The sequence below is a fragment of the Notolepis coatsorum genome, assembly GCF_963971535.1.
Source record: "Notolepis coatsorum genome assembly, chromosome: 2".
Taxonomy (NCBI): Eukaryota; Metazoa; Chordata; class Actinopteri; order Aulopiformes; family Paralepididae; genus Notolepis; species Notolepis coatsorum.
The window spans coordinates 213,530,178-213,554,465 of record NC_140166.1 but is presented as its reverse complement, the minus strand read 5'-3'; the positions used below and the strand labels follow the sequence as shown (position 1 = coordinate 213,554,465).

At 44.0% G+C, this 24,288-nt stretch overlaps 1 protein-coding gene across 3 annotated transcripts in view; it reads left to right on the top strand.

Moving 5' to 3' along the window:
• hltf (helicase-like transcription factor) overlaps positions 1-24,288 on the top strand; it is a 95,528-nt gene that overhangs the window by 35,962 nt on the left and 35,278 nt on the right. For 2 of the 3 annotated variants that reach the window (XM_084307871.1, XM_084307869.1), the window contains exons 8-14: positions 1,717-1,791; positions 2,226-2,280; positions 3,834-3,921; positions 9,066-9,148; positions 11,797-11,844; positions 13,840-13,950; positions 14,272-14,372. In XM_084307871.1, the coding sequence (XP_084163997.1) occupies positions 1,717-1,791; positions 2,226-2,280; positions 3,834-3,921; positions 9,066-9,148; positions 11,797-11,844; positions 13,840-13,950; positions 14,272-14,372 (561 nt within the window). The remainder of the gene's footprint in view (positions 1-1,716; positions 1,792-2,225; positions 2,281-3,833; positions 3,922-9,065; positions 9,149-11,796; positions 11,845-13,839; positions 13,951-14,271; positions 14,373-24,288) is intronic. The other variant, XM_084307870.1, reaches the window with a different exon arrangement.

The window sequence follows — 24,288 nt, the reverse complement described above, 5'->3', positions numbered from 1 at the left end:
TCTTCAGAATGTACCGGGAGAAACGTTTACTGTACCCCGCAGATCGCACATCGCTGCCGTTGGCGAAAGCAGACAAATGAATGACTAATTCGGTCAGAAATAAACGTTTCTCCCGGTACATTCTGAAGAGCACACCGCTGTATGTTGGAGAAGTCAGTCAGGAGATTTTTTTTTGCTTTAATCCCTGAAATCACCTTGCCAGCCAATAGCACGCAGACAAATCACCTTGCCAGCCAATAGCATGCAGACAAATCACTGGAGATAAATGTCTCTTCCTCTTTTTAAAACGTAACGTAACGTAAAGTCCAAGATGGCAATATAGCTCCCAGTATCACTTCCCAGAAAATAATCAGAATTCAAATTACGCGCAATTGTCATTTCATAATTGGTTTAATCTCTTCCGCCCGTGCGGTCCGGCACCGGACCGCAAATGACATCACGTCATAAATCAAGCTCTGACAAAATTATCGTTTTATTTTTCAAACGTATACAAGAATAAACATAACCATGTAATGTATATTTTCATCAATATGTTTGTTTACCAATAGGTTAAAGTGTTATTAGTGAGATTTTACTTTTCGTTTTTGTGTTGTTGTGTCGCGGGGATCTGCCATTTTGAAATACCGGCCGTTTGGGAAATGTAGTAATTTTGAGGCCATTTTGAAGAGGACATCCAGAGCTTTCAATGAGCGTTTTAAAATACACTTCCCAAAGGCCTCTAGGTCCCGGCAAGCAAATTAATTGGTTATGAATATTATTTTATTCTCTTATTACTCGGGATAATATACCACAAAACTGAACGTTATTGGCATATATTGGAGCGCAGTTCGTTTGTCTCCCCTATTTTGAGCATTTAGCAACAATCCGATTTGAAATCAGTTTCAAAATGGCGGAGCTCTTGCAACATAAAAAAACCTACTGTACATACAGTAGATTCCATTCTCTGTTCCTTATGCACACCTGGTGATACTAAATCCAAATTGAACTTGGTCATTTGAAAGATAAGATTTGACACAGTCCATAGATGTGAAAATTGGCTATAATAAGGTAATTTATAAGCCTGATATTCTATATTCTATAATAATATTTCAAATTGCATTGGTCCGGATGGGAGAATTCAGTACTGTATCTACAAAACCTTCTGTTTAATCATCTTCCCTTTATTCATTTCCTTAGATATTTTGTACACGTGATCTCAAGAAGGTACTGAACGAGCTCAGTGGCAGTTTCCTATGTCTGGTCATTTTTAGCATGGTGTTATTCACTGTCAAAGATGCAAAGAAAAATTATAATTCATATTCTCCGTTGTTTCATCACAATTTAAGCAAGCCTAGTAATAGACAGAGAATAGAGAATATTTCTGACACTGGGAATACATTCCCTGAGATCCATAGATGTCCCTAGATACCAAGAACATGTAAATGGACCTTGTAGAAGTGGAGCAATATTCCATTTACTTAGGTATGTATTTTAGGCGGATCTTCAGAAAATAGAGCTCCGGGCTTAAGAGGTTAACGCAACATAACATATTACGGTCTATCACTCATTTATCAGTGATTTAACATAACATATTACGCTGTATCATTATTTGTATCACTCATTTGTATCACTTGTATCACTCAGCAATTGGTTCTCTGGACGAGAATGGTACCCGACCCTACTGACCAGAGACCAGACATCAAACCACAATTACTCTAAATGCCATCTGTGTTGCAGGGCAAAACTCTGACGGCCATCGCTCTGATCCTCACCAACTTCCACCAAGGGAAGCCTCTGCCTCTGGAGAAATGTGTAAGTGTTTATCATACTGACCTGAAATCAGTGTTTATCCTACTGACCTGAATATCAGTGTGTATCATACTGACCTGAAATCAGTGTTTATCGTACTGAATATCAGTGTGTATTATACTGACCTGAAATCAGTGTATTGTACTGACCTGAAATCAGTGTACTGTGTATCATACTGACCTGAAATCAGTGTATTGTACTGACCTGAATATCAGTGTGTATTGTACTGAATATCAGTGTGTATCGTACTGACCTGAAATCAGTGTGTATCATACTGACCTGAATATCAGTGTGTATCATACTGATCTGAAATCGGTGTGTATCGTACTGACCTGAATATCAGTGTGTATCGTACTGACCTGAATATCAGTGTGGCCCTTTATTTATCTCTTTGAAAAAGACATTATTCATGATGGTGATGATGTCTTTCATTACAGGAAGAGCAGGCTTCTCCTGCCAAAGCGCCCGCACTGCCACCCTCCAAACCAGAAGGTAACCGACATCGCAGATAGTTATAATCTGTTAGATTTGGTGTCAGGGGAGGAAATTAGGCCCTTTTACTCGCCAAATGAGAGTATTATTTATGTTTGGCGAGTGATTCATGAAGAGCACTCGCCACACTGGCGAGGAGTAAACAAAACCAAAAAAATCATTCTGCAATCTGCTGATTCGCTCACTGGCACAAGCCGAACTCTGACTCCCCCCTTATGATTCCTCCCATTTGCGCCTCATAATAATCCATAACCAATGAACATCATCGTTGCGCTCTAAGCTCCTCCAATAAACACTTGTTTTCTAGAAGATGCCGCCCATCTAGGGGAAGTGGACAGACCACTGCGCACGGACCTACAGACTCCTGTCACCGGCTTGACAACGTAGACAAAAACACATCAGTGGATGAAAATTATTGCATGTAGAGTCGTCGCTTTCGGATATAAGTGCGGTCTGTCTGACATGGGGGCGAACAACAGCACGTGACGTGTCTCCTTCGAGTCGGATGAGAATGACAAGTGGGCGTGAGGCTCACTCAAGTCAACCAGCATTAGCCGGCTAGCTACCTAGCATCATGCTAGTAGCTAGTAGCATGTAACAAGCTACCATAATGCGCGTTCAACATAGTGGACTATATTGAGCGGCTTTGCTTAAATGCAGCCGAGTGACATTTTATTATTACCGAATTATTACCGGGTTTCGCCCCATATCACCACTCGCCCATAATGCCCTTCACAACGGTGATGTTGTCATACTTGTCATTTAGAATACACCTGCTAAACCCCTAGCGTTGACATGAGATTGGATTCCAATGTATTGTCATCATACAGCACAAGTACAGTACAACGGAATACGTTTGGCATCCAACCAGAGTGCAAATGTAACAAGTCAAGTTCAAGTTGTTTTATTTAGCTATTACATTACAGTGAAATGCTTGGTTCTTTCACTGCCCAGCCCACTCCAGCCCAACCCAGTCCAACCTAGACCAGCCCAACTTTCCCTGCCCAACCCAGTCCAGCCCAGCATCTTTCACTGCCCAGTTCAGCCCCACTCAGTCCAGAATAGTTCCCTCTTTCATGTTAATATGTGATATCCTAATATTTTGAAGAGTAGAGACGGTGTGATTAATATATGTTTTATGCTAATATTGTGAAGAGTAGAGACACTTATTAATGTTTTATGGTAATAAATATTTTAAAGAGTAGAGACACGGTGTGATTATTACTATGATTGAAAATCAATTTAGACGAAGACATACAAAGAAGAAGTAATTATCACAATTAGCGATTTATTTATGGCTGGTAAAAAATCTGTTTGGCTGGTAAAAAAAATCATATACTCGCCAGTTGGCTGGTAAGCCAAAAAGTTAGTTTCCTCCCCTGTTTGGTGTGTCTCCCCGTCCCGCGTGTTCATACATGTGAACACGCGGGACGTGTTCTGCTTAGAAGCACATACAATGTATTCATTGAACACGTTGAAGACGTTGACAAATAGAGGTGATGATGGAAATAGTGGCGTTTCTCATGGAACGATGATGGGATTTGCTCAACAAGAAGCTTTAGGAAGCCTGGAAGCAGGAGTGACAGGTGGTGAGGACACCAGAACGACTCGGACACCAGCCGTCTCTCTCTCCGAGAACAGGTAAGGTGTATTTCATTTCAAACCCTTAAAGGCAACTGAGGTTTCCCTCATTTACAGTCACGTCAAGTGTACATAGAGAAATAAGCAACAAAAAAAGGCATATAAAATCAACAATAAGACAACAAAAGAAAAGTAAGGATAACAAATCAATTAAAACACATGAAACTTTATTGACAAAGGTTGGAGATCAAGGTTTTAAACTCTGCAACAGAGGGGAGAATCTCAAACTTTAAGGAGTCGGACTGTTTGGAGTTCATTCCATGAGCTAGAGGGGCATCCTAGCAAAATGCAGATGTACCCTGTTCAGAGCAAACTAGAGGGACCTTAACACATTCGTGGCCAACCACGTATATATTCGTGTTTCAGATCCAACGCTTGAGGGCCAACCACGTATATATACGTGGTAAGGTTGTTTTGGCTTTTATTCCATTGTAATATCCTACTCAATGTCACAGAGTGGCACTGCAGATTTACCCTACTCTGGGAATTCGGAAAAGTGCATTACCGGCCAGATCCTCGTAGGGGCGCTGTCTCGATAATGCAGTGTTCCCTGTTACAGACCGTGTTTTTATTTTTTTTTATCATGGGTGGATTTTTTTGTTAGCCTAAAGCTATGCCTGTAGCATGTAGCTTGGAATACTTTTTGGGACGCTGAATTCAGTATGCAGTAAAGGAATATAGCATCAGCCAATGCACATATCGATCTACCAGATGGCGATCGATAACTGGGAAATCCTGTTTGGGATCCAACCGGCCCACGGTAAGAGCTTTTTCACGTAAATTACAGCCCGATCAGGCCTTGTTCTCATACCCAACCACCCGGTCAGCGTATGAGGCTAATGAGGCTAATGCCGTTATTGGTAATCAATAATCAGAAACGACGTCCCCCGCCCCCCCCCCCCCCTTTCATGCATTCATGGTGGACCATGATACCGATAATATGCATTTTGAGTTTTAGCTCTAGCTTGTGTATAGCCGAAACGCCATTCCATTTAACGTTATTAGCTTAGCGTCCTGTATCTCACCTTCCAGGAAATACCCCAGAACATTGCAGTATATAGTTCATATTCACGACGCTATAAAATGAGAACGTATTGATGAAAAAATTATTTCTTTAAGGCATATTGAAGGGACTGTTTATAGTGTCAATTGACAATGGTAACTGTTTTACCTGATGCTATTGTTGATGTGATAATGCTCCTTGCCACTGCACAAATGACCCTCTGTATTTATATTTGAATTGTATGTTTTTTGTTTAATGCCCTGTTTTATGTTGAAACTTGTTGTGTGCCGTGTTGGTCAGGACTCCCTGGAAGAAGAGATCTTGTATCTCAATGGGACATTCCTGGATAAATAAAGGATAAATAAAAAATTGACAGATAGCAATAATATAAAGTATAGATTTAGCTCTACAAACAGCCTCACGCACAATGAAAGGTTGTTATGATACGCTGGCCTTATAGAGTGAGATTAGACGGATCCCAGTGGCCACGAAAGTGTTAAGGACCAGCCAGTCACTAGAACGTAGGGCTGACCTTCGAATTTCTTTTGGAATTCGAAGCTTCAGGGCCGAGATTCGATTTTAATTCGGAGCTTCGAGATAATATATATATATATATATATATATATATATATATATATATATATATATATATATATATATATATATATACTTAAAAAAAAAATTCAACTTTGTCAGTGCTGTAAAGTTTAAACCTTTTTAAATCTTAGACAAACAAAACACTTTGCTTTCATGAAATATTGTAAGCTGTCATTTGAGGCTTTATAAAAGCATCACAATGAACACATCTGTCAGTGCCGAGTCCGACCTCATCTTAAATAACAAACAGCATTGCTTGTTGTAATTAACAAAGAGAGGCAGAGTTGATTTTGCAAAAAAAAAAAAAAAAAACACATATATATATATATATATATCGTAATTTTAGGACTATAAGGCGCACCTGAATATAAGCCGCAGCAGCTAAATTGAATGATGTGTACATTTGCGAACACATAAACTATATCTTAAATTATGGCTATGTGTCTAATACGCCTGTCGCTTATCAATGACTTGTTTGCAGTCAACATGGTCGAAACAGTACATTTCCGTTTTATACCATTTTGAAAAACGCTATTTTTTTTTAAACTTCCAGAAAAAAAGGTGATTCTGCAGGAATCGCGCTTTAGTCATCATCATTAGGTGGCTTCTTCGTTCCGAAGGTTGCCTATCACTCTCCAACCCATTCTGTCCCCACTTCTTCTCTCCAACTCCGTGACTCCGCCTCTCACTCCACTCCAATCACAGATGTCGTCTACCCAGCCTCTTCTTGGTGGAATACACAAAACATTTTTCGGCCTATTTATGAATAGTTTTCAAATAAACGCTAGATTATCGATAGTTTATGTGTACTTATGCACGCTAGAGAAGCGGGCTGAAAAATCGATTATCTTATTTCCTGATCAGCACACACACACTCACACACACATATATGGGACACGCTGAGATATAGGTGAAAAAAACTCTGATTATCCCAAGACTGGTCAAATAGATTCCTTACTTCAGATCAGATGTTCTCCAAAAAGATTATTCCAATTCCTGATCGCCATTCCAAATATCGATTGCGTTTATTGATCCAACGCTGGGTACTGGAAACACATATTCCACGCTGTTCTGCGGCTCGGCAATGAATGGGATCGTCTCCGGTTACATGCCTGACAAGTCAAATGTGGATTCCCATCCATTTCATTCAGTCCAATCCAATGGGTGCAATACCATCCGGAGAGACGATAGGGGGTGGTATTTTCCCTGTTCGAGCTCAGATAGATCCCCACTGGTAACGTGAGGCTAGATTGATGAAAAATGAATGGAAATCGATAATAAAAAAAATAACGATTAAATAACGAGATTTATCGTTCTTGGCACTCAACGCATGGCATGTACTAATGAGATTTCTCGTGGCTGGCTCAAACACAAACAAGTTGCATATTTGCATAACGTATTAAAGTGTTACCATTTAGTGCAATAGTAGCTACAGAACATGTACTGTTCTGTGTAAACTGTACTGTATCACATAGCGTTTCAGACACACAAACTTTTCAACTTTCGAACTTAAACGGTGCGCTCCCAGCGCACGTACCGGCAGTGGTTTTCAACCAGTGGTACGGGGACCACCAGTGGTCCTTGAGGGAGTGCTAGGGGTTCCCCAGCAAAATTTGTTAATAGCGTCACAATCATTTAACCACTTAGTGCCACGCTATGAGCTTGAAGATCTGCTATTTTTTTTAAAACCTTGAAAAAGTGTGCACATCTTTGAATATTTATATTTTTTAAAGTGAAAATTAACTGATATCTTTGCTTCTGGGGGTCCCTGGCACAAAATATTTTCAATTAGGGGTCCGTGGCCAAATGTGTATCAATTTAGGGGTCCTTGGCATGAAAAAGGTTGAAAACCACTGATCTACATTATAGCCTACAGTAGTACCATAACAAAAAACAAAGCTTACAGCGCTTGATGAGGCAATATCAATGGCTAAATTAAAAAAATTAAAGTGCAAAATAAAGTGCCTGTAACACGACAGTAAGCACGTAAGCCTATAGTTGCAGTAACACGGCTGCTTAAAATATACGGTAATCAGAAAAGTCATTAATCCTCGTCTTCATCTTTTAGGCTAAGGTGCAATACACGGCTGTAACCAGAAAAGTCAAGTCATTAATCCTCATCTTCGTCTTCTTCCTGCGTACTAAAACCACCAAAGTCCTCATCTTCAGTGTCGGAAACTAACAGGCTCAGGGTGGCTTCGTCAGCCACTCTCCTATCTCCTTCGTTGTCGCTCTCAAAACCAACAAACTCCTCTTTGTCACTGTCGGAATCGAACAGCCTCTGAAGGGCCTCAGCTGTGGCGGCGTCCTTCTCTTCATCACGCAGCAGTCCAGCCTTTCGGAACCCGTTGGTGATCGTGGATGTTTTGACACTCCTCCACACTGTCAGGATCCACTCGCAAACTTGAGCGAAAGTTGCTTTTCGCATGCGACCAGTTTTGGTGAATGATTTATCGCCGCTAGTCATCCACGCCTCCCACTGAACGCGTAGTGCCACTTTGAACGCACGATTGACACTGATGTCGAGTGGCTGCAGATGCTTCGATGTGCCCCCCAGGAATCACAGCTGGAATTGAGTTTGTGCTCTTGACTGCTGCTTTCACAGAATCTGTTATATGGGCCCTCATGCTGTCCAAAACTAGCAAAGCTTTTTTTTGGCGAAAGAATCCTCCAGGGCGCTTGACGTAGCACTCATTCAGCCACTCCTTCATTACGCTTTCCATCATCCACCCTTTCTTGTTGACTTTAAAGGAGATGCCGTTCGGGATCTTTTCTTTTGGCATTGTAATCCGCTTAAAAATCACCATTGGCGGAAGCTTTAATCCAGACTGCCTTTAACTTAAAAGCTGCACCATATGTATTTCTATGTTTGGTTTCCATAATGAGGGTTTGTGCATGAAAACTTCCTTTGCACAAACTGTCTCGCTCTCATAATGTCTGTCTGACCGGCCATAGAGCCCATAGAGTTAAAGGTGGTGGACTGTAACCTGTAAAATCCATAGATTTAGGAAGTCCCCTAGTGGCCGTTAGCTGTAAAAATCCATAGATTAGCCGCACCGCTATATAAGCTGCAGGGTCGAAAAATGGGAAAAAAGGCGTGGCTTATAGTCAGAAAATTACGGTATATTTTTTATAATCGAATTTTATTTTCATATTCGAATTCTATGCCCATCGAACGAAGCTTAGAAGTATTTAAGACAGCCCTACTAGAACGGGTTCCATAGGTACCACAATTGCATTCCAATAATAATAAGGAGGTAGCTTACCAATAAGGGCCTTGAATATGAACAAATGCGTGTTTGTTGCACCTCTTTGTCAGAGAGGGCCAACCTTCTCATAAAGGACAGTGATGAGTGTTGTATGTATCTATCATTAGTGATGAATCTGAGGGCAGAGTGATATATCCAAGGATTTAAGGGTTGAGGCTGTAGCTTGCCTATAAATTACATCACCATAGTCCAAGACTGATAAGAAAACTGCTATATTTTAAACACTGACCGTACGTATATTATACAGCAGTATAATATGTTTGCGTGTGTGTCAGTTCCCAGGGGCAGGAGCTTAGTGTGGGCTCAGTGGATGCAGGGGAAGTGTTGGAAGTGGTGGTGGTGGATATTCCGAAGAGGGGTAAGGACAGCTGATGGATATGGCTTAGGGCTTAAGAGGTTAATAATAAACACTGTTAGGACTGTGACTCTTAATAATAAACACTGTTAGGACTGTGACTCTTAATAATAAACACTGTTAGGACTGTCTGACTCTTAACCCATTCTCTGCCACCACTTTGATCATCCTAAACCAGGGCTATTCAACTAAATTGTTCAGGGGGCCACATTGTCAGAAACCCAAGGGGCCAGGGGCCGGACTGCCACGGCGCCTCCCCGTGCTATGAATATATGTACACTTGACACAACACGCAACCACATTTTCACAACTTTTATTTAACTACATTGCAAAAGTAGTATACTTTTCAAAAAAAGTGCTTCATTTATGTGCCACATCTGCAACATCTCCTGCAAAAAGTGCTTCATTTATGACTGTGCAACAACTGCAACATCTCCTCTTCAACATTTCAATATAAAAATAAAATAAAAAACAAACAAGTGCATGATGTGCATCTGAACATTCTAACATCAACACTTGAACAAAAAAACACATTTATAGTGCAGCTGAGCTTATGAAAAAGTGCTTCATGTCTGTGCAACAACAGCAAATCACAGCATCTTATTAGCACTTATTGTCCACTCTTAACTCTCAAACATCAGGGGGGTGGGGGGCAGACAGGCCTAGCCTACATACACACATCTAATGAGAGCGATTGCACTTCTTTGACTGGGCAATGGCAGAGAAAGAGGGTTCATAGGAAGTGAGGGCTACCCGCAAACAGTGATGCAAATGCTCATTTGTCAAGGAGGCACGTTGCTTGTTTTAATGGCATTCATGTGAGAGAAACTGGATTCACAGGTGTATGTTGAGCCAAACATTGTTAGCACAGATATTGCCAGCGTTTTTATTTTGGGGAATGTCTTGACATGAATACACTTTATCCAAAATGTTGTGGTGGATTCATTCTCAAGTGCCTGCTTCAGAGCAGATGATGCTTGCATGTCAATTATTTCAAGTTGCAGGAGACCTTCATCAATGTGAAGTGATGCAAGAAACTCTTGTCCTTTTGTGGAAATAGCAGCTACATTGGCAAATGGGTTGCTCACAAAATGCATCAATTCTCTGGACATGTCAAATTCATCAAATCGACTTGCAAAGTTTTCCCTCAATTTATCAATGAAATCTGTCATTAATTGAGTGACTTTTGGCTCAATTGTGCGTGTTAACGTTGACATGAAAAGAAAAAAGTAAAAAAAAAATATATTAAATTTTTTATTTTTTTTTTATTTTTTATTTTTTTATTATCATGTAATCTTTGGCGGGCCGGTCAGAATCATCCCGCGGGCCGGATCTGGCCCGCGGGCCGCCAGTTGAATAGCCCTGTCCTAAACCATCCTCTGCCAGCGCTATTTGTCTATGGAGATGTTCACCTTCTTTGCAGGGCTATAATTTTTTTAATTGTATTGCTAAATTGACATTACTATGGCCCATTCAACATCAATTATCTATCGTTCAGGATGTAGGAACGTTTTACTTTTTCATTCACACATTCATACTAAAATACTGTCTAGAGTATAAATATGTTTTTATCGTTTTCTGCAGTATTTCATAGAACGTGAGATATAGGCATAAATGCATATATTAGATTATCAAATGCAGTTTGATACCGATCCATGCTATATTAAAAATGTCAACTGTACATGGTCCTAAACGTCATGACTGATCATCTGCGGGTGAACGGAGGGGGGGGGGGGTCGTTTATAATTCAATGACCGACGTTAAATGATTTATGTAGTATGGGTGATATATTGATCAGAGCAGTTTGTATCGAAAATGATAAAGAAAAACGCTTAAACTCACCCCAGTCTCCTCGTAGCGTTGGGCGATGAGAGTGGAGCAAACAGATCCCAATTATGGGATGTTGATCGATGCGATCCATTTCCGGTTTGTATATTACTAATAGACGTCCAAATCATGTTGATTATTGAGTTATGGCAAAGATCCATATCGGTGGTGTCTGTATTGAGCCCCGGGACGATAAATGAGTGGCCGGACGAAAATAGGGGACGGACCGAGCTCCAATGGGCACTTCCGGTTTGGCAACTCGCCGATCGGCCACCAGGTGGCGGTATTGAAGCGTTGCAGAGTTGTGATGGCTCAGACAGCATCAGCCAAGACTCCGTGGGTGAAATATGAATACCATGACGAAAATATGAAATATTGATTTCAAACACGCCTTACGCCGTGATTGGCAGACAACGCATGGCGGAGAAACCCGCCTTAACACGTGATTGGCGGAGAATGGGTTAATAATAAAAACTGTTAGGACTGTCTCTTAATAATAAACACTCTTAGGACTGTGACTCTTAATAATAAACACTGTTAGGACTGTCTGACTCTTAATAATAAACACTGTTAGGACTGTCTCTTAATAATAAACACTGCACGGGTACAGGTACCTGCCACCCACTACTGTTCACTACTACTACTGTACTGTTATCACTATTATCACTATCCTCATTAAAGAATAATTAAAAACAGTCGGAGACTGACGAGACACAGCGGATCAATGTAGCCGGGCCCTAAATGTGTGTTAATGTACTTTGTGTGTTACCTATCTTTACTGTCTGTTTTGATTCCAATCTAAATATATTAATCTCCTCTTCTAGGTAAAGGCAAGAAAAAGACTAAAGCCACAGAGTCGAAGGCAAAGAAAGGTAGAGGAGAACACATTTGTTTTGTTTGAATATGGCCAGTAGAGGACCTGCTACTGTCTATATATGACCTCTGCCTGTTGATTACCAGGCTTTAGTAAACCTCATGGTAAATACTGGCTAGACCAGGGGTTCCCAATTCATTTTCTGCCCGGTCCACTTTCTAGGATTCAAATGATTTGGCGGGCCAACCCTGACCCCCTCACCCCTCCCTCATTCAAAATGCAGACATAGGCTACATGAGAAGAACAGTGTTTATTGAACAGCTCGTCATTTCAGTTGCATGGAATGCAAGTCCAAATGTAACATTCAATAACCATTTTAGTTTTTTTGTTATATGAAGGATCATAAAATGTTCGCAATTATAGCCTACTGCTGGAAACACTTTAATGCAGGCCTAGATTTTCATGAAATAAAAAATGTAATTGTCCATGGCAGAGAAGTGCAACAATCACAAATAAAAATAGGCTATTAACCGAATGGAAACTAGATACACAGGACCGCTTCGAACGTAACAATTACCGTACTTTTCGCACTATAAGCCGCACTGGACTATAAGCCGCAGGTGTTTTAATGTTTAATTACCATATGTAATTAGCTTTGGGACACAATACTATCGGACAAATTACAAGCATTAACTCATTTACAAGTTGTATTAAGTTTAGCAAATAAGGGAACAGATAAATAACATTTCAATGCAGTCAAAAAAGCAATATTTAGATGTTTACATTTTCGAGTTTGGTCACGTCGAGTCACATATAAGCCGCACCGTTATATAAGCCGCAGGGTCAAAAAATGGGGAAAAAAGCCGCGGCTTATAGTCCGAAAAGTACGGTAGCATACATTTCAAACACCTTTTGAAAACGTCAAAACAAGTCTAACAACCAAAATGTTCTTTTAAAAAGAAAATAATAACATTTGGATCAAGCTGGAACCATGGGATTGAAATCGGAGCGTGTCAATGCGAAAAGTGGCATCTCCGCTCAAATGCAAGTTTTCAAAAGTTCGGCTGATATTATGTGGCGAGGCGGAGGCACTGGTAGAGGTGTTAATTTGTATCCTGTTTCATAATAAAAGTTCTTTGCGCTACGAATCTCCTAATAAAAGCATTTTTTTTTTTTTTATCTACTTTTTCTCCCATCCCAATTTCGTATCGTCCAATTCTACCCTCCCCTGTCTCGAACGTTGTTAGGCCATGCCTCCCACAAGCCGGCTGCAATGTGGACAAAGCCTTACATCACGTGTCCCCTCCGGTACTCGAGGAAGCAGCCGTCGCATCTTTTCACCTGCACAGCGCGATCTCTTAGCGTCGGGGGTCTGCGTGGGAGGGACACGCCGCCCCCGTCGCTTCCTGATTCTGCTGCGCAGGCGCACCAACCGACCTGTAGGAGTCGCTGTCCACAACGTCCGATCCCCACCCATCAGCTTCCCACCCCCTAATACTGCCAATTGTATTAGTATGAACGACCAGCCAAGCTGATAGCAATGCGGAGAGCTGGGCTCGAACCCAGCGTCTCCTGCATTGGTGGTGAGCGCCTTGCCCACTGCACCACCTAGCCGCCCAAGCCGTCGCTATTGTTATAGGAGGAACATACATAGTGTTTTTATTTTTATTTAATAGAACTTTGTTGGGCCAAATTAAAATGCCTAGAACCCCTGGTCTAGACTGCTCAGTGTCAACCAAAGACATTAGCAACAGTATCCCAGACACTTTTGTATTTATGTAAATTGTGCATACATTTTATAAACTCAAATGCAACACAGAAGATGTGTGTGTGAGAGAGAGAATAATAATAACGTAACAACACCAATAATAATAATTTATGCAAACAAAAGGTCCATAATCCTGAAAATAAAATCTTTCACTATAAAACTAATAATAATTTATGCAAACAAAAGGTCCATAATCCTGAAAATAAAATCTTTCACTATAAAACGTGGTGATTTGATTTCAGTTTATCAGTATTTCATATCGTATTTGTATTCGTCTGGTCTCAGGGGCCGTGGTGCTACAGGAGGACATGGACTTTGCCACGGCACTCGGTGGAACGACATCAGCTGGAACCTCCAAGAAGAAGACGTCCGCCAAGAAGAAGACCCCCCCTGAGCGTGTGTTCTTCAACCGCCTCTGCTTATGACACGTCCTCCTTGAAATGGGATATGAGAAATATGTGTCATTGTGCGTGTGTAAAGTTGTAAAAAGAAGTCGGCACACCGTCTGCAGTGTTTTCAAGTGACACTTGAAAAAGACCACAGGCCGAAACGTTGTGTTGAATTGAATTAAACTTGGGAACACTGCAGACGGTGTGCTGACTTCTTTTTACAACTTTACATATCTATTTTGAGTCAAGCACCCCGTGATTACACTTTGGATGTGTGTGAGTCTTTTCTACTACTCATTGTGTGTGTGTGTGTGTGTCATTGTTGAAGGCTTCACAGGATTGAAAGCCTTCACCGCAGAGAGTGCAGAGGACCTGTCGGCTAGAGCCACTCTCATCGTCTGCCCTCTGTCTGTGATCAGCAACTGGCTGGTGAGATAATACACACGCATGCAGACCAGGGCTTTCTCAAAACAAGGGTATAGTGGCGCAGGGTCACTATGACAACACGCCAGCGCCACCATGTGTTTAAAATATATATAACAAGCAAAAGAAGAGCGAAAGGCTTAGAGCCGGCAACACCAGCACAGACAACACCAGCATCGACAACAAACAAACACAGGCTCCTGGCACCTCCTGGTGTGGAGCTTTTCACATCGAGGCAGAACGTACTGCACACACGGTCGTTCTGGGGAGGGTGTGTAGACTACCACATGCTGCCCTACTGTCGGTCTGGGGAGGGTGTAGACCAGTGTTCGAATTATGAGGGGGCCAATGGGGGCTCAGCCCCATAGCTAGAGTACGAGCCCCCATAGTCAAGACCCCCTGTGGGGGTCTCTCAAAAAATTTATATATATAAATTTTTTTTATGTATTTATGTGTATTTTTATGTGTATTTACCTAAATAAATTGTTAATAGATCATATTTTTCTTTTCAGTTTTTAAAAGAACTGAGTAATTAATGTTGTGGAATAGGCTGCATTTCACCTCCAAGCCGCTATGCGTCGCCCATGAGCGTCGCCCATAACTTTAACGCTACTGCAACCTAGTGAAGAAGAAGCAGCAAGCAGCTGCTGTAAACGGAAGGCTGCCAGTCCGTGTCCTGCAACTGAAAACATAAACACTAAACAGTACGCCACATGCCGCCAAAAAAAAGGCTCAACCCGCCGCAAGGCTGTACAAAGCTGGACGGGTTTGGTTTTATAAAAAGGCCAAAGACTGACTCCGTTAGTGCAGCAGCTAGCAGCGCTACTGTCACTGAAGTTGACACTGCTAGTGCTAGTACTAGTGTTAGCTCTGCTGCTCCTGTGCGCAGTGCACCTGTTATTGTTACCGTGCCGGTTGGCGTCTAGTTTTTTACCAAACGGTTAGTGCGTTTTGCGAATCTGATTGGCCACGCACGTTTCTGGTCATGTGATATGTGCGCCCAATCGCGTGACGAGCAGTGTCTTAGCCCATTTCCGCATCGAACAGCCTGCAAACGACCTAACGCCTAGTTTATCACTGGTTAAGCTTAGGCGACTCTTTCGCAGTTGGTTAAGGTTAGAGTTTGGAATCAGGGCTGGCGTTCTATCGCCATGCTCTAAGACAAACTCTAACGTTAACCAACTTCGAAAGAGCGCCTAAGCTTAACCGTCTAAAGAACTTGCCGTCACACGATTGGGCGCACATGTCACATGACCAGAAACGTCAGTGGCCAATCAGATTCGCAAAACGCATGAACCGTTTGGTAAAAGTAATGATGCCGCCGGCCTGCCACTGCCAGACCCGAGTCTAGACCTGGACTGTGCTGCTACTCAACCACCACAATGCTGGGGTTGAGTCAGTGGAACTTTTGGAAAAATAAATATAGCTGGTTATTTGCCAAGGAGGGATGCATTGGCTGCCTTCCATGTAAAAACGCCAAGACATTGTTAAATAAATCATTTGGAGCCCATTTGGCAGAGCAGTGGATGAATGGGACTGTGACGTAGCTCTCAGAGCAAGAAGTTGAGGAAGAAAATATACTTGCACAGTGATAGCATTGCTCATGATGTGGTGGCTGTAGCTCAGGAGGTAGAGCTAGTCGTCACTACTCGAGGTCAGTGGTTTGAATCCCGGCTCTTCCAGTCTGCATGTTGGTGACATGCTGCAGTAGTTATTTTTCTTCTTGTTGTTCTAAGAAGATACTGTTACTTTTTTTTTTTTTAACAATATATTTATTGGGTTTTAGTTTGCAAATTACAACATGTATATCAGCAGAGCAGTATTCAGCAAACATTTTCACCCCGTTCTCCCTCCCCTAACCCCACCCCACACAAAATAATAATTAACTTCAAAAACAGGTTCACATAGGAAGGATACAGATTTAAATAAAAAATAAACATAAATAAATAATAATACAACCAAAATGTTTTACACATTAAGTAAAGGGTGTTTCTTGTCGTTTTTACACAATAATAAGAGTTGTCCCACAGTACTCCCCCTAATCCCGTTCTTGTTGAAGCAAGTTCCCAACATTCGTATTATGCTTTAAGAAGTACACAAATGGTCCCCAGGCATTATCAAAAATGTTTTGTTTACGTCTAACAATATACACCATCTTTTCCATTGACATATTTGAAGCCATTTCTTTAATCCACATACCGATACTGTTACTTCTAATTTATTTTTCATTCAGTTCTTGATTACCTGTGCACATTTGTTTATAACATTATTTATTTTGATTTATACAAGTATTTATTTTATGTTCATTTTATTATCAGATGATAATGTTACTTACTGTATCCTGATAAATGCTGCTGTTGTGCCATACAAATATTTATTTTCCATTCGATTATTTTGTTAGTTTTTGATTTATAAGTGCAGAGCAGAGCATGTGAGCGGCGCGGGGAGCGGAGCGGGCATTTTTGACGTGAGCGACGGAGTGGGTTTTAAAATGGGTCGGCGCGACTTCCGGAGCGAGAGTTCTCCTCCGCTCCAATACGCTCCGGGCCGCTCAGAAACTGATGTAATATACATGTAGTACAATGCCAAAGCAACAGGTGGCGATGTACAAACATGAAGGCCATTTTCAACCAATGAGAAGGGTGAACAGTCACTCACATCCTGCTAGACCAAAGTCTAATCCGCCGTTGTTGTTGTTAGCTATCAAAAAGCAGGGTAGCCGGACCAGCACTCTCAGGTTCAATGTTTTTAATGGCAGCCTGAATAGGAAACAGCCATATCACTGAAGAAGGACGGGGCGGCTAGGTGGTGTAGTGGGCAAGGCACTCGCCACCAGTGTGGAGACGCTAGGATTCGCGTGTTCGAATCCAGCGCTCCACATTGTTTTCAGTTTAGCTGGTCGTCCGCAGTAATACACATTGGCCGTATTACGGGGAGGGAAAACTGAAGGGTGGGGATCGAACGTTGTGAACAAGCGACTCCTACAGGTCGGTTGGTGCGCCTGCGCAGTAGAATCAGGAAGTGTCAGGGGCAGCGTGAGCCTCCCACGCGTTACTCCTCGACACTGAGAGATCGAGCTGCGCAGGTGAAAAGATGCGACTGCTGTTACCTCAAGTACCGGAGGGGACTTGTGCTATGTATGACTTAGTCCACATTGCAGCCGGCTTGTGGGAGGCAAGAAACAGCGTTCGTGACAGGGGAGGGTTGAATTGGATGATACGAAATTGGGATGGGAGAAAATATAGAAAAATGGGAGAAAAAGTGGATCAAAAAAAAATCACTGAAGAAGGACATAGTCCGAAACATGTCTGTTTCCTATTCAGGCTGCCATTAAAAACATTGAACCTGAGAGTGCTGGTCCGGCTACCCTGCTTTTTGATATACTCAACTTTATGGGATTACAGCACCCAGTGTCGGAACTTGAGAGCGCGGTCTAACTTGACTATGTTGTTGTTAGCTTACATGCTAACGTGAATGGCATCGCCCATAGCATTGTGGCTAGGCTAGCTACCATCGCTTAGTAGAGCTAGTTGAATGGATAAACGTTATTTAACATTGCAGAATGGGTACAATTACAATACGGCTCAATACAAACAATTGTTAAGGGGCCCAGGGGGTGTAGACTGTTGTAGTTTGGTCAAATCAAGCTAATTTACATCATGCTCCAAAAAAAAATTCTGCTGAGCGAGCTGTGGAGCGGGGAGCGCTTGATTCGTAAATGAAGGTGAGCGGAGCTGAGCGGCGTGGCGGCGGGATCAACATGAGCGATTAGCGGAGCGGAACAAGCCGTCTAGAGCAAAGAGCGGATTTCTCGACTGCTCCGCTCACATGCTCTGGTGCAGAGACAAATACATGTTAATTCAAGTTCATAAATTTGGTCTAATTTTTCAAATTAAATTGTATTTTATCAGATGCAAATAAGTAAATATGGCATTATATATCAGAGGTGAGTAAGAAAATGAACAAATATTGATGGTTAGGAATGAGACTGAATAATGACATCACACAATAGTCTAATGATTAGACTGTTGTGTGATGTCATTATTACTTAGTATTAGACTAATCCTAATGAGATATTCGAAAACATATGAATTCGAAAACGGCCACAATTTCAGAAAAAAAATTGTAAAAAAAATAAAATTCAGGGGGCCCCCATAGCTCTCGGGTGATAATTCGAACCCTGGTGTAGACTACCACCTGCTGCCCTACTGTCAGTCTGGGCAGGGTGTAGACTACCACATGCTGCCCTACTGTCGGTCTGGGCAGGGTGTAGACTACCACATGCTGCCCTACTGTCGGTCTGGGAGGGTGTAGACTACCACATGCTGCCCTACTGTCAGTCTGGGCAGGGTGTAGACTACCACATGCTGCCCTACTGTCGGTCTAGGCAGGGTGTAGACTATCACATGCTGCCCTACTGTCGGTCTAGGGAGGGTGTAGACTACCACATGCTGCCCTACTGTCGGTCTAGGGAGGGTGTAGACTACCACATGCTGCCCTACTGTCAGTCTGGGGAGGGTGTAGACTACCACATGCTGCCCTACTGTCAGTCTGGGGAGGGTGTAGACTACCACCTGCTACCCTACTGTCAGTCTGGGGAGGGTGTAGACTACCACCTGCTGCCCTACTGTCGGTCTAGGGAGGGTGTAGACTACCACATGCTGCCCTACTGTCGGTCTAGGGAGGGTGTAGACTACCACATGCTGCCCTACTGTCGGTCTAGGGAGGGTGTAGACTATCACATGCTGCCCTACTGTCGGTCTGGGGAGGGTGTAGACTACCACATGCTGCCCTACTGTCAGTCTGGGGAGGGTGTAGACTACCACATGCTGCCCTACTGTCGGTCTAGGGAGGGTGTAGACTACCACATGCTGCCCTACTGTCAGTCTGGGGAGGGTGTAGACTACCACATGCTGCCCTCAGTGTTTCCCCTGAAAAGATATTCAATAGTGGTGCTGTGCTGTGCGCACGCTGCCGGAATCCATATTGGCGCACGCTGCCGGAGAAATAACTTAAAACTACCTTAGAATTGTTCGAGATTATTCATGTTCACGACGTACATCATGTCCGTGTGAATTGGCTAGGATGTTTTTGGTGTGTCCGCTGACACTAGAAGTGCTCTGGAGGCCCAGGTACAGTAGCTGCATATTTGTACACTGCAAAAAAAAGAAATCTTATCAAGTGAAAATATCTTGTATTTGGTACAATAAGTCCAATATTGAGTAGAATTCTCTTGAATAATCTTATTCCACAGATAATTTTGCTTATTTTTTTTCTTGATTGGTCAATTTAATCTTGTTTTAAGAAAATGTTACCGTAATCTTGTGAAAAAAAAAAAAGTAAATTATCTGCCAGTGGGATAAGATACCGGTAATTCAAGATAATTCTACTCAATATAGACTTATTGTTCTGAAGGATCAGATTAAACCGAATATATATATTTATTTATATATATATATTTAATTGTATTTGTATATCCCCTGATATCCCTTGTATATTCCTTGTACAATATGCATTGAATATCCCTTCTAGTCTACTGAGCATCCCATAATAGTCTCCATTCTACCATTGGACGAGACCTTGGTGCCAGGTCGCCATACCCCTCAGACCAGGTTCAATCGTACCGCTCAACATGTATGGACAAGTCCTAGTTCCGCGTAGGAATATGTCTACCGCACCACTAATGGTACTATTTGTTCATAGTGCGTATATATACTGCGCTATTAAAGTAGAGCTTTCCTTTAGTCCAGTTCCTTACCCTCCAACAGAGTGACAGACGCAAAAGCCTCCCCGCGAACCACGTGTGGGCAGTAAGGCCAATTCGGCCCAGTATCGGCATTGAGACATCATGTATATTAATATTTGAATAGTCATATTTGGCACTATATCGTCGAGTTGGACGTATTCTATTAAGCTAATAATAGTCTATTCATATGTAGTGCCTCGTGCGGTAAGAGTTCTATAGTAATCAGCACCCCCATCGTTTCGGGCATCAGCTGGACGCTTATCCAGGGTGGTTGACCCCACGTGAAGCTGCACCCGAGGAGCTCCAGGCCAAAGAGCGAGTGGACCTGTATATTGGATTATTCTACCGACGACGGCTAGCCTTCCCCGGCTTGGATTATGCTTTGAGTACTTTGATTATTCTATGGATAAAGGCCAACACTGCGGTGTGTTGGAAATACCCCCCCCCGGAGAGGACGACAGGTGAGAAGACGCTCTACACGACGAGGTCGCCTCACGTCTCTCCATCGTGGACCGGAGGACGCCGGCCACAGAGAGTCCAACTGCTTTCATCTGTGGATCGAGGATCGCTGGGCACCGGGTCGCACGACTGTGGGCTCTCCCAGGATACCCTCGGCCAGACGGGATACAGCCAGACTCTACCCCCCCCCCTCCAGCTGTCCTACAAGCAGTCGGAACCTTCCCCTAGTGTATCCAGCTATATAATCATTCAAGTATCATTGCTATTGTTCCCTAAATATTCCAGGTTGTATATTTGCTTCCTGCGCAATCAGAGATTGGACATTCGATATTGATCTACCTACGAATACTCATTTGCCATAAAAGTGCATACTATTTCAAATCATAAATGTAATTAAGTGATCGTTGTACATACCTTTTGCTATGTATTATTAAACGCAGACTTTCGACTTGGTACATTTGTGTTGGATCCGTTTCATCAGGTGGGAGTGTTTATCATAATTATTTATACCTAGTACTGGGTGGCCAGAGTCTAAAGTACAAGAGGTAGTGGTAGTAAGTATCATATCTAACAATACAGTCAGGGAATTGTACCCCTCAGTTACAATTGGTCCTTCGAGCCGGAGGGTAATCAGTGTAATATTAATATAGTGTTATTAATATTAAAATGGCCTATGATGAACACTCCACGAAACGATCCTCCTAACCAACAACGCCCGCGGCGCAAACGACAGCTCCCTCAGTACCTAGAGGCTTACGCTGTCAGTCAACAACCTAGTCTTCTACCAACAGTAAACGCGGTAAAACTAGAAAGTAAAATTATGTCTAACCCTAACGACCAGGCTACCCCGACCATAGAGGCCCCTATGGGTTCTAACGTAACTGACCCAGCTCACGGTGGGGACCAGGGGGAACCAGACATGACTTTACACCCCGCCAATACCGAAGAAGTAGTCCCCGACGAGTCCCGGGAGGAAGACAACACTACCGAGAGAGAACTCGGCACGGAAGAAGATGAGGAGAGCACCGTGGAGATAGAGCTCCAAGACTCCGCACGGAGTACCCCAAGGGACGGCTCCCCTATACAACCGTCTTCTCCCAGCGAGGCAGAGAGGACACTACAGCAGGCATTCCTCGTCAGCCTGAAAGCCTCTACTGAACGCGATAGACTCCAGGGTGAACGCGATCGATTGCAGATACAGCAACGGAGCGAAGAAGAGCACATACGCCTGGAAATAAGACGCATTCAGATGGAAGAGAATATGGCAAGAGACCGGGCCGACGCCCAGCGCGCCGCCACCGGTGCCCAGAGAGAATCGGATCTCACCAAGCGCGAAGCCGAGCGCGACAGAGCACAAGCGCAACTAATAGAACAGCTGATCAGAAGGACAACACCCCCTCCCTCCACCAGAGGCTCCAGGAACTCGTCTAGACATCACTCCAGGGCGGCATCCCCTAGCCGAGTAAGCGACCCTGAACTTGACCAACAGACGAGGTTTATACCCCCCGCAGACCCCCTTCCCCAACCGGTCCAAGCGAGACCCAGCCACCGGGAAGGAGCAGCATACACTGCGGAGAGGCTAAATCAGAGACTACAAGCCCTGGATGACCTAACGGAAGACGAAGAGGAAGAGGAGGAGAACCACGCCCGACGACAGCACAGTACTCTACCGGACCAGGAGGTCCAGTACAGCCCAGGCTATACCCCCGCGGAGCTGCGCTACAGACCCCCGACGCTATTCACGGGTGAGCACGACGCACGACCCGCACCGAGGAACAGCACCTGGACCAGCGGGCCATGGTACACAGCCGGTACCAGCCCACGCCAAGGAGCAGGAGGAGACTCGCCTAGGAGGCCTCTCCCCCAACGCTCGCCGATGTATCAACAATCCGCGTCATACATTGGCACACCTATGGTACCAGACTTCACCCAGGAGAACCGGGCCCAGTATACGGAGCTCCGCATGTGTCTGGAGACAATGTTGGTGGATGTCATTGATGAACGCCATAAATACGCGATACTACTGAAGCATTTAAAGGTACCCCGCGCGCACAACATAGCGCTCGCCTACGCCACTTCCACGACCCCATACACCGCAGCGCTGGTAGCGTTGGACCAGAGATATGGACGTATATGGGATTACGTGATCCAGGAGATCAGGCACATCGACCGCCTACCCCCAGCAACAGACAATCGAGCACTGGACGACCTGTCCATCAGAGTGCAGTCCCTAGTAGGGATGCTGGGAGCGCAGAGGGAAAAGGGTAGGCATGAACTATACGCCAACTCAAATGTAGAGAGGATCTTGGAGAAGCTACCGCCCGCCCGACAGGAGCGCTTTAGGCGGCAGAGAGACCACCGAGACCCTAATGGCCCCGAACCGAACCTCCTCGATCTAGCCGACTTCCTGGCGAGAGAAGTCAGCAGCTTACGGCTAGATACATTCGGACGGAGCACCCCTGGCTCCAGAGAAGGAACCAGGAGACTAAATGATGGAAGAAGATCGGTGACTGTCATGCACCAATCGGAGTCAGTGCCAAGCAGTAGGAGCCACAGTACCCCCTCAAGAAAGGAGAAGTGGAAGATAGTGTGCCCCTACTGTGAGAAAGAACACTGGCTGTCACAATGTGACTCATTCCCCAAGATGAATGCGGAGGAAGCGAGTCAATGGATAAAGTCCAACAGACGCTGTTTTCGCTGTGCGCGATCACACATGGCAGCCGAATGCCGCTTAAAGAAAAGGTGCAGTCGGTGCGATGGAGCCCATCTGGACATACTCCACGACAGTAACAGACGGCGGCCTCCACCCGCACCATCAAGCAGCAAAGCAAGCGTCATGTACATCGACCCCGCCAGCAGCAGCGGAGCCAGAGTGCTCTTAAAGGTAGTCCGTGTGACATTGAGCTACCAGAATAAAGTCATGGACACTTACGCCGTCCTTGATGACGGGTCAGAGAAGACCCTTCTGCTCGCGTCCGCTGCGGCCCAGCTAGGGCTGCGGGGGAGCGAAAACCAAATGACAATTCGGACAATAAGAAGAGATTTGAAAACGATAAAGGGCGAGAATGTCTCATTCTCTATCGCAGCAAGCGGCCAGCCCGAGCGACGGTACAGGATTACAGACGCTTTCACCAGCCAAGAAATAGGACTCTCGCGGTACACATACCCCGTAGCCAAGCTGATGGAGAAATATGTACATCTACGCAAGCTACCGATCCCACTCATAGACGGTGCTACCCCGACACTGTTGATAGGCTCCGACCATGCAGACCTCATTGTCCCGATAGACCGGGTTCATACCGGACCCAGAGGCTGTCCTGCAGCAGTCGAGACCCGCCTAGGATGGACTCTCCAAGGCCCACTCGCCAAATCTCTCAACCGAACCACAGCCACTAGCTGTCTCCACTCCCGAGTCACAGAGGGAGACACCGCACTCCTGCAGCATGTAGAGAGGCTATGGACCTTAGAACAAATGCCCTTTAAGAACGAAAAGAAAGACATTCGCTCTAAAGACGACATCTACGCCATTAACCTCCTCGAGACGGGAACAAAGAGAGTCCCAGTCAGCGGCGTGTTGAGATACGCCAAGCCACTCCTGCGGCGGGAAGGGATGCCCACCTTTCACGCAAAGAAAGACGCCACAGAGCGGTACCTACTAAACACAGAGCGGCGCTTAGCCAAGGACCCCGCCCAAGAAAGTGTATACCGCGCTGAGAT